The 11,174-nt window shown below is 54.7% G+C and overlaps 3 protein-coding genes across 3 annotated transcripts; 1 reads left to right on the top strand and 2 right to left on the bottom strand.

Annotated features, from left to right (window-relative positions):
• The first annotated feature begins 1,147 nt into the window (after nt 1–1,147).
• On the top strand, nt 1,148–2,092 carry LOC145934276 (uncharacterized). The gene has a single exon (XM_083034637.1). The coding sequence runs from the start codon at nt 1,148–1,150 to the stop codon at nt 2,090–2,092; it is 945 nt and encodes a 314-aa protein (XP_082890763.1).
• Nucleotides 2,093–5,977: 3,885 nt separating this feature from the next.
• LOC145934275 (uncharacterized) lies at nt 5,978–6,424 on the bottom strand. Its single transcript, XM_083034636.1, has one exon. The coding sequence runs from the start codon at nt 6,422–6,424 to the stop codon at nt 5,978–5,980; it is 447 nt and encodes a 148-aa protein (XP_082890762.1).
• Nucleotides 6,425–8,769: 2,345 nt separating this feature from the next.
• Nucleotides 8,770–10,883, bottom strand: LOC145934274 (uncharacterized). Its single transcript, XM_083034635.1, has 2 exons — nt 9,916–10,883; nt 8,770–9,724 (listed from the first exon to the last, which is right to left on the bottom strand). Exons 1-2 carry the CDS (start codon nt 10,881–10,883, stop codon nt 8,770–8,772), a joined length of 1,923 nt encoding a protein of 640 aa, XP_082890761.1.
• Between the last annotated feature and the right edge of the window lie 291 nt (nt 10,884–11,174).

Raw genomic sequence — 11,174 nt, 5'->3', positions numbered from 1 at the left:
CCGCAGCTTTCTAATGCCCAAGATACTTGGGCGAGAGCTGTGGGGAGAAAGGAGAGAAAGGAGAATAGGGCTATCCCACCACAGCCCTCAATCTCCTCCAATAAGGGCAGCAGAGCCCCGAAAGCCTCTCCCCCTTTTAAAGAGAGGGTGCCGGAGAAGGCTGGCTCCCAGCCTGTTAAAAGGAGGAACAGAAGGGTCCCAAGGACTGCGGCGGTCACCCTTTTCTGCCCTGAAGAACAATATGCCGAGTCCATTATATTGGCTCGGCAAAAGATCGATCTTGCCGAACTCAAAATTGAGTCGGTGAAGGCTCGCCGGGCGGTCACTGGTGCATTAGTGTACGAAATCCCCGGCAAGGACAAAGACATTAAGGCCAACCTCTTCGCCGACAAACTGCGAGAGGTGTTGGCTGCAAAGGAAGGAGTTCGCGTGGCCTGCCCCTGCAAGAAAGGGGATTTGCGGGTCCGCGGACTGAACGAGTCTGCCACTGTGGAAGAGGTGGCGGCGGAGGTGGCAAAAAGCGGTGGATGCCAGGCATCCGATATTAAAACTGGACAAATCCGGTTTAGCAAGGGTGCCATGGGCACACTTTGGGTAAAATGCCCAATTGCGGCCGCGGAGAAGGTGGCCGCAAAGGGCAGTATAAGGGTAGGCTGGGTAGTGGCCAGGATGGAGTCGCTGAAGACGCGCCTCCTCCAATGCTACAGATGCTTGGAGAAGGGCCACGTCAAAGAGAATTGCAGCAGCCCGACGGACAGAAGCGGCTGCTGCTACAACTGCGGCTCCCCCGGCCACAAGGCCAACGAGTGCCGGGAGAAAACCCGCTGCGTCCTTTGTGTTGAACCCGGAAAGCCGGCCAACCACAGGGCTGGTAGCGACAGCTGCCAGACCAAAAGCAGAAGGAAGAAGACCGAGGCTGGCAAGAGCAGCCAACGGCCAGGAGAAAAACAGGGAGGAGCACAAGGAGCAAGCTCCAGTGCTCCCTCCCGATCTGCCGAGGAGGAGGCCCCCAAACCCCAGAGAAAATCTAGGGCGAGGGGTGCCTCGAAGGATAAGAAGGAGGAGACCAAGGTCCCGAACACCTCCCCTACGCAAGAGGAGGAGCTAGTGGAGGTGGTCATGGAGGAGGCCTAGATCACAGCCTATCATGGCTCCAGCTAAAAAGCTGATAGGCCTCCTCCAGACAAATCTGAATCACTGCGCGAGGGCCCAAGACCTATTCATACACGCCCTCGTGGAGTGCAGGTGTGGAGTTGGGATCGCGGCCGAGCCATACCGGGTCCCACCGGATAATCCGTGTTGGGCGACCAACGACACTGGTTCGGTCGCGATCACATGGAGAAGAGAGGAAGGCTCACCTCCCTGCAAAAAGCTAGGGAGCGGGAGAGCGCACACAGCCGTCGAATGGGGCCCGCTTTGGGTAGTTGGATGTTACATCCCCCCCAGCGTGGACTCTGCCACGTTCGGGGATATCCTCGACGAAATTGCTATCGTCGTACAGAGGAGACTCCCCGAACCCATCATCGTTGCCGGGGACTTCAATGCCAAATCAAGCCATTGGGGTTCCCGGAAAACCGATCATAGGGGCAGAATCCTAGAGGATTGGGCAGCGGTTCTCGGCCTCTGTATTGTTAATCAGGGGTCGAAGAGTATCCTTGTCAGGCCGCAGGGGGAGTCCATAATAGATCTCACATGGGCATCTCCCTCTGCGGTGAACAGGATAAGGGACTGGCGGGTGACGGACGAGGAGACCCTCTCCGATCACTTATATATACGGATGAGAGTCGACGCCACTCGCCAGGGAGTGCTAAACCGCGCCCAACGGGGAGACCTACCCAAAAGATGGGCCCTTAAGAAGTTGGACTCCGATAGGTTAGTGGCAGCCATGCTCTCGGCCACCTGGTCCGGCGCAGATACACCACAGGGGATAAAGGACCAGGTGGCATGGCTCGGGGAGCCATGGGCAATGCTTGTGACATTGCGATGCCCCGAGCCAAGCCGAGGCCGCAGGGAGCGGCGTACTGGTGGACGGAGGAAATCGCCGACCTTAGGCGCACCTCCGTACAAGCCAGACGCCGCTTCAAATGATTAAGAAGGAGCGGCCTCGACGATAACGACGAGGACATGGCTGAGGCGCTCGAGCGTTACAGGTCATCACGTAACGGTCTGAGCGCCGCCATTCGAGCGGCCAAGGCGAGGGCCTGGGACGAACAGCTCCAGAACCTCAATTCGGACCCTTGGGGGCGTCCTTATAAAATAGTTATGAAAAAACTAAAATATTGGACGCCCCCCGCGACTGAAGCGCTGGACACCGACGTACTCGACAATGTCTTGTCAACCCTCTTCCCACAGAAAGATAGGGTCCCCGAACTATACGTCAGGGAGCCCTTCGAGTGGGAGGAGGGGTACGAGGTGTCCGGCGCAGAGATGGCCAGGACTGTCAAAAGGCTCAGAGTCCGGGGCAACAAAGCCCCGGGACCAGACGGCATTCCTGGAAGGGTCTGGGTGATTGCCTTGGCACACCTGTCGGAGCCAATTAGACGGCTGTTTACGGACTGCCTTTGGGCTGGCGAATTCCCCCCAGTCTGGGAAAAAGCAAACCTAGTGCTGATTCCCAAAGGGGGCAGAACGGACGGAGCGCCTTCCGCGTACAGGCCAATATGCTGGACGAGGTCGGGAAGCTATTCGAACGTATCATAGCCGACCGCCTCGTCCGGCAGCTCAAAGAAATGGGGCCGAACCTCCACGAGGAACAGTACGGATTCCGCGAGAGTAGATCAACAACGGACGCAATCCTACGCGTCCGTTCTCTCGTGGAATCCGAGACTGGTGAGGGCAGGGTAGTGGTGGCTGTCGCCTTAGACATCACCAACGCATTCAATACCCTGGGGAAAGGTGAGGGACGCCCTCATCCAACACGGCATCCCTCAGTACCTCGTGGAGGTGGTCAAGGCCTACTTCAGGGCCAGGAGCCTGGAGTACCGGGATAGATCCGGTGCTCTACGCGGAAGGGCCATGTATTGCGGTGTCCCACAGGGGTCAGTTTTGGGCCCATTGCTGTGGGACATCGCATACGACAATGTACTCCGTTCTGCCCTCCCCCCGGCTGTAGTGTCGTCTGTTACGCGGACGACACGATAGTCCTGGCCGGGGGCGACTGGGGGGAGGCAAAGAGGACGGCGGACGTCGCGGTGGCATGTGTGGTGCGCTCGATAAAAAGATTGGGCCTTAAGGTGGCTCCCCATAAAACCGAGGCCATCTTCTTCCATGATGGCTCCCGGGGGAAGCCGCCAAAGGCCCAAGTTACGGTGGACGGCATCCCCGTCCAGCTGGGGCAGAATATTAAGTATTTGGGGCTCTGGTTGGACGGCACTTGGCGTTTTGGCGACCATTTCGAACGTCTGGCCGGAAGGATCGATAGGGTGGCGGCGGCACTTAGCCGTCTGCTACCTAATCTTGGCGGGCCAGACGATCGGGTAAGGAGGCTGTATGCGAACACGGTCAACTCGGTGGCCCTATATGGGGCACCAGTTTGGGCGGACGAGGCGATAGCCACGAAGCACATCAAGGATGTACTCCGCAGAGTACAAAGGAGGGTGGCCATACGCATAGTCCGCGGATACAGAACCGTGGCGCATGCAGCTGCCTCGGCCCTGGCAGGACTGCCTCCCATGGAGCTCGTAGCATACACCCACAAAAGGGTGTATGAGAGAATCAGGGAGCTCCGTGGGATGGATTACAATATCACGGAAAGGGTCCGGGGCGTCGTCAGAAACCAAGCCCGACGACGAATGATCGAGGAATGGGGGGAATATTTAGAAAATATCCCCCCAACGAATTCGGGAAGGAGAGTCGTCGGGGCCGTGAGACCGGTGTTAGAAGAGTGGGTGGATAGGTCTCACGGCAGGATGTCGTACCACCTCACACAGATGTTCGCCGGGCACGGCTGCTTCGGCGAATATCTGTGTAAAATCGGGAAGGAGCGCGCCACACAGTGCCACCATTGTGACGAGGATAGGGACACGGCGCAGCACACGCTGGAGTTCTGCCCAGCGTGGGCAGAAGAGCGCCGTGTCCTTACCACCCTGATAGGGACAGACCTATCGCTCCCGGCCGTCGTTAAACAGATGGTCGGGTGCGAAAAAAACTGGAAGGCGGTCGCCTCCTTCTGCAACAAAGTAATGTTGCAGAAGGAGACGGCCGAGAGGGAGAGGGAGTGACGGGGGAGGCGGGGAAGATGCGCCCTCAACCCCGAATCCAGAGAGGAGAGGGACGACCCTACCTGGTTGCCTGGGCGAGGAAGAGGCACTCGCCCGGGCGGGGACCGGGGAAGGGTCGGGCCCCATAGAAGAACGCTAGCCTTCCCCCTTACATAGAAGGGGGAGGGAAAGGGACGGGGGCTCGAGCGGGAGACTCGAACCCTCGTCCCGCCCCTGGGAGGACATGCTAATTTCCTCCCGAGAGGGCGCGGGGTAGGGGTGTGGCCATCTGCGCCGCGAAACTAAGGTTGGCCTCCTCCCCCAAGCCACACACAGGGGAGGAACAAGGGACCGCAAAGCCACCGCGGTCCCACAGGCAGGAAAGGCGGGGGGCCCTCCGGAAGGTATGCAACTGCTCGTTCCCGGAGGATCCCCAACCACCGCCTGGGCCAGGCCACCATGGGGGTTTTAGTGCGGTAACCTCTCGTGGCCCCTACCGAGATGATCTTGATCATCTCGGTAAGGGCGAGAGGAATTGCACATAACCCGCGCTCCCTTCCCCGAGGGACGCGGGTCCTGAAACAGGTTTCCCCCATGTTATAACAAAAAAAAAGGTCCTCGCCCACTACCTCCATAAGGACACCGCGCTCACCGTCCCACGCTGTGCAGAGGGGCCAGTGTATGATCCGCGGTGTCCATGCCTTCCTCGCAGTGGTAGCAGTGCGTTGTTCGCTCCTTTCCAATCTTGCACAGGTATGCTGCGAAGCAGCCATGTCCCGTTAGTACCTGTGCAAGATGGAATGACACCTCGCCGTGCGTCCTCTCCGTCCACTCTTCTAGTATGTGACGAACCTTTTTTTTTTATCGAGTGGGAAATGCGTTACGCATACCCTCACTCCTCGGGAGGGAGCGAGGGTTATGTGGGACTCCTCTCCACCCCGCGCCGGCGTGGCGCGAGGCTTCATCGAGTATACCCACTAAAACCCACACGGCGACCTTCTCGGACATTAGTTGGAGCCCGCCGGAGATCTGGCAATTGCACTACTTCCGGTGGGCTCCCGCCTGCCTGCTCTCGGGAGCGGCCGTTTTGATTGCCGCTCCCTACCCTCTGCCGTTTTGACTGGCAGAGGGCATGTTATCCCTGACGTTGCGGCGCAGGGGGTCGCACCCCCACGCCGCGCCCACTCGGGGAGTTTATACTCCCCAAGGGGCGGGACCGAGATTTGAGTTGGATCCCGTTCAAATCTCGGTCCCAACCTCCCCGAGCAGCTATGTAATGGAGCGGCCTCTTGTGTGTGTGGCCGCTCCAGCCGCTCAGGGAAGTTGAACTTCTGGTGGATAAAGTCCCAATGTTTAAGGGTTATTGGGTGTGTGTGTATGCTGAATGTGTGTGTAAGTGTGTGAATAAATGGACGAATGTAACCAATAACTCTTTCGATCCCTGAGGCTTTAGGGGAAGTACGCATTGGCATTTAATTGCCACCGCTGTTGTTTCCCCCTTGGCCTCCTCCTCCCGGTTGGGGAGGGTGCAGCAGGTTTTGGCGGCGGGGGCGTCTCCTTCTTCTGCGCCTTACCAGCTGTCCGCTGTCTCCGCTATCCTCCTCACTTAAAGGGATTCTCTCCCGCTCTCGCTCCGCGTCCTTCTTCGGCTTCATAACTATGGAGCAGAAGGAGGAGACGGCCCTCCAGTTCTCCTCGCTTGCCAGCATCCTCTCTATCAGCGCTGGCAGCGATAAGTCCTCGTCGACTGTATCTTTCAAGACACGGCGCTCGTCGGCCTACGCATCGCAGTGGGCCAACGTGTGCTGCGCCGTGTCTCTGCCTCCCTCGCAGTGATAGCAGCTCGTCGTATATTCCTTCCCGATCTTGCACAGGTACTCACCGAAGCAGCCATGCCCGGTGAGCACCTGTGCAAGGTGGAATGACACCTCACCGTGCGTCCTTTCCATACACTCTTCCAAAAGTGGTCGCACGGCCGCGACAAGGCGAGTCCCGGAGTTAGCCACCGGGACATTGGTGAGATATCTATCCCACTCACCGATTATGCGTTGCCAGGCATGAAGCTTCATGGCGCTCCTGATCCTTGCGGTGATCTTAATGTTCCGCCTCCGGAGCTCGCGCGTCTGATCGTACGTTTCGTTGTACGTTTGCGCAACGAGCTCCATTGGCGGAAGCCCAGCAAGGGTCGCAGCCGCCGCATGTGACACAGTGCGATAGCCGCGCATCACCCTAATCGCGATATACGGCGCAGCGCGTCTTTGATCTTAGGGGTGGTCATCGCGCCCCCAGCCCAAACCGGTGCCCCGTACAGGGCAACCGAGTTTACTATGCCTGCGTACATGCGGCGCACTCGCCCGTCCGGTCCCCCAAGGTTAGGGAGCATGCGGCTTAACGCACCCGCAACTCTGTCCATCCTGGGAGCCAGACGTTCGAAGTGGCTCACAAAGCTCCACGTCCCATCCAGTGTGAGACCCAGATATTTAATCTCGGTACCCACCCGGACGGGAGTGCCATTCACAGTGATACGGGCCCTAGGTGGCTTCCCATGGGAGCCATCATGTAGGAACAGCGCCTCAGTTTTCCGAGGCGCAACCCTTAGGCACAGTATATACAGTAGCGCAACTCTCTCGATTTTGTGTTGGCCAAAATGGAGTGCGCATGCGCGAAGTAAGCGAGTTGCCCAGTAGTGCCATCTGAACTTCTCTCTCACTCACTCTTACTTGTTTCGGTCTCTCTCAGTCTCATTTTTTATAAAAACATTATTTATAGATTATTACTATATGTATTTTTACTATATTATATGTATTATAATATTATTAATTATTATATAAAGTCTCTTTTGCTCTTCTGAGGTTCTTTCTTGTTTGTATCGAGGTGGATCGAGTAGCTGAGGTACAGACAGGTAAAGAATTTGGAAGAAAAAAATAGAGATATTAGGTATATATATATATATGCATATTTATAAAAATATTTTTTAAACATTTCTTTGTTTATCATAAATATATAATATGTAATGTAATTTTTAAAATATCTACATTAAATCAACATGTTATTTTTAGGAAAACTAAAATACTTTTAATTTTATTTATTAATAAAATTTGTAATAAATATTTTATATGTGATTTGTAATAAATATTTTATATGTGATTATATTTTTGTTTCATAAATTTTATTTATATACTTCATATTAACATTATTATACAAAAATATATATTTAACAAATATAATTTTTTTATTTTATAAAAATATTGCATTTTATTATTTCTCTTTGTCACTTATTTATAGCGTGCAATTAAATTTTTGTATAATATATAATTTTATTATTTTGATACATATAATTAATAATACTATGATTTTTTTTATAACAATGTATATAGTTCATAATTTTTATATATTATATTTTTTTTTTGCCTTTGTCTATTTTAACATTACACACGTCTTATATTATTTATTAATGATACGCTTTAGAAATTTTTATTTATTTTTTAACGTACATATTATTATAATAATTTTTATTTATTTCTATTTTGTATTATTTTTGTTAAATTATATTATTCTGATATGTTAATAATGACTGAGTTAGAAAGAGAATGAGTTGGAGAGAGAACAAACAAGAGTGAGCTAGAGAGAAGTTTAGATGGCATTACTGGGCAACTCGCTTATTTCGCACATGCGCACTCCATTTTGGCCAACACTAACTTCAAAGGCGCCGACAGAGAGTTGCGCTACTGTATATACTGTGCCTTAGGCCCATACCACTTATACGACGAACTACACAGGTCACTGCGAGTTTGGCCCTTACCCTCGTTTTCCTCCGGTTATTACCTCCGACCAGGACTAATGTGTCGTCTGCATAGCAGACGACACTGCAGCCAGGAGGGAGAGCGGTGCGGAGGATCTTATCAAACGCGAGGTCCCATAGCAGCGGGCCCAAGACGGACCCCTGCGGGACCCCGCATGTTATGTCCCTCCTGCATGCGTTGCCATCCTTATCCCGGTACTCTATACTTCTCGCCTTGAAGTAACTTTTTACGATCTCCACGAGGTACCTGGGAACGCGATGATATTCCATCGCGCTCCCTATCTCTTCCCAGGGCAGGGTGTTTAATGCATTGACGATGTCTAATGACACCGCCAAAGCCACCCCGCCCTCTTCCATGATGAATTCCGCGAGGGATCTAACACGCCTGATGGCGTCTATTGTAGATTTCCCCTCGCGGAACCCATACTGCTCCCCGTGGAGATCGGGGCCTTCCCGGAATAAGTGTTGGACGAGGCGGTCGGCGATGATTCGCTCCAACAATTTGCCCACCTCGTCCAACAGACATATTGGTCTGTATGCAGGCAGACTCCCCGCAACCTTGCTCCCCTTTGGGGCATTAGGGTCAGATTGGCCCACTCCCAAACTGAGGGGAAAACACCCTTAGGCAATCTGTAAATAGTTGCCTGATGGACGTGGACAGACAGTCCAAGGACCCATACATGACCAGGAATGCCATCGGGCCCCGAGGCTTTATTGCCCCGTGAACTCAGCCTCTTGGCAATTCTGGTCATCTCAGCCTCCGAGACCTCAAACCCCTCTTCCCACTCGACCCCCCGGCTGGTAGGGGGGCACCGCGATTATTGGGAAGAGCTTGTTAAGAGTTTCTGCTAACTCTTGAAGCTCGAGGGTTTCCGTCACCGAGGGCGCCCAGTACCTTAGCTTGTTCATGACAGCTCTGTACGGGCGCCCCCATGGGTCCGCGTGTAGGGCGAGCAGCTGCTCGTTCCACGCTCTGGCTTTGGCCTTCCGAATGGCTGCGCTGAGTGCATTGCGTTCGTAGCGGTAATCCGCATACGCCGCAGCTGTCACCTCGGCATCGTCGCGCCGTCTCGCTCTTGTGAAGCGGCGTCTGGCACGGACGAACACTTGCCGTTGCTCGGCGATTTCGTCCGTCCACCAGTACGCCGCTCGGCACGACGATTGCTTAACTCGGAGCATCGAAGCGTCACACGCTTTGACGACGATGTCCCCGAGTATCTCGACCCGGCCCTCAAAGTCCCTTTCAGGCATTACTGTTCCTGGCCAGGTCACCGAGGCAACTGCAGCCTTGAACCTGTCCACGTCCATCTTTTTTATGGCCCATCTCCTGGGGTGGTTGTTCCCCCCCTGGGCGCGGCCTTGCACCCTTCGGCGGGCGACGTCGACCCTCATCTCCAGATATAAATGATCTGAGAGGGTCTCGTCATCTGCCACCCGCCACCCGCTGATCCTACCAGCCGCTAGGGGGTTAGCCCATGTGAGATCCACGATGGACTCCCCCTGCGGCCGGATAAGGGTGCTCTTTGTGCCTGTATTAACCAGGCACAAATCAGTAGCCGCTGCCCATGTCTCCAGGACCCTGCCCCTCGAGTTTGTACGCCAGGAACCCCAACTGCGAGACTTCGCGTTGAAGTCCCCGGCCACAATCACCGGACGAGGATGTTGGGTGCGGACAAAGTCCGTAATCTCGTCCAGTGCCAACTCGTATTGGGCAAGGTCCATACTGGGGGGGAGATAACATCACACCACAGAGACGGGCCCCCATTCCACTGAGACGAAGCCTCTCCCTGCTTTAAGTTTTCTGCAGGGAGGAGACTTCGCCTCCCTTCTCCAGGTAATCGCCACCGAGCACGTATTATTGGTCGCCCAGCATGGGTGACCATGTACGGCTCGGCGGCAATCCCCAAACCATACCCGTGCGCCATCATTGTTTGCACGAAGAGATCTTGGGCGCGACGGGCGTGGTTTAAGTTAGCATGGAGGAGACCGACTGACATAACTTGTTTGTCTTCAGTCTCCTCCAGGACTACATCCATCCTCTCTACAGCCTCTACAGGCTGTGTCGCTTGGCTCGCGCTGGAGTCCTCCTTCTTTTTCGCCGGCTTCCCCGCGGCAGGTTGAGAGACTGCTCTTTTGGGCCTGTTCTTCATCGCCGCCGGGGCAGCCTTCGTTTTCGAGGGACAGCTCTTGGCGCCGCCTTTAGTAACCTCCCTCGTTGGGACAACGACGGTCACAGAGGTTGTAGCCGCCTCCTTCCCGCCTCTGCCCTTACCCCATTGTACCTTCTTCTTGGGGGGAGTGCATTTCGCACTCCCCATACGATGATTTGCTGGTCTTCCTCCTTCTGCACAAAGTGCGCACTTGGAAGGGCTCTTGCATTCTCTAGCAAGGTGCCCTTCCACACCACAGTTGTAGCAGGCATTGCGCCTGTCTGCTTCATTAGTGCAGTGCTCCTGTACATGGCCTTTGCCCATGCACCGGAAGCACTGCAACGGTCGCTCCTTGAGCAACTCGACGCTGGCGTAGATCCAGCCAAAGCGGATCCTGCCAGCGTCAAGGATTTTCTGGGCCGGTACGAGTGGGCATCTTGCCCACACCGTGCCCATCGTTTTGGACGCGAACCTGATGGCGCCCACACGCACATCATCTGTACTACAGGCGCCCACCTTTGCCAGACTCGTCCTCACCTCTTCTGCTGTCGTTGACTCGTCTAGACCGCGGATCCTGAGTTCCGCGGTCTTTACGGGTCTCGCCACCTTCACACCCTCAATATTGCTGAGGGCCTCTCTTAACTTAGTGGCAAAGAGATTTGCCTTCTTGCCCCTGTCCTCACCGGTCACCTCATATACCATAGAGCCGGTCACGCCTTTGCCCGGACTCATGGGATTCCAAGGTCCGCCAGGTTTATTTTATCCCTGGCGATCCCAATGACCTCTCCGTATTTGCCGGGGGGGCATGTAAGGGTGACCGCTGCGGACTTCATAGCCTTTTTCCTACGCAAGTCCTCCACAATTGACTTGCCAGTCGCCTCAACTCCTTTGACCCTCTCTTTGAGAGGTGGAGGCGGACGCGGTCTTGTCCCCTGCGCTCTTAGCCTGGGTCGGTTGTTGGGGACCCTTGCTTCGAGCGTTCTTCCCCCGTCGCCCGACTACTTCGGCCCAGGATTCCTGGGT

This window comes from Prenolepis imparis, unplaced genomic scaffold (genome assembly GCF_030444845.1).
Source record: "Prenolepis imparis isolate NDT839.2.m4 unplaced genomic scaffold, iyPreImpa1.0 SCAF_3, whole genome shotgun sequence".
Lineage (NCBI taxonomy): Eukaryota > Metazoa > Arthropoda > Insecta > Hymenoptera > Formicidae > Prenolepis > Prenolepis imparis.
Note: the sequence above shows the minus strand (reverse complement) of the source record. Positions and strands in the feature narration are given on the sequence as shown.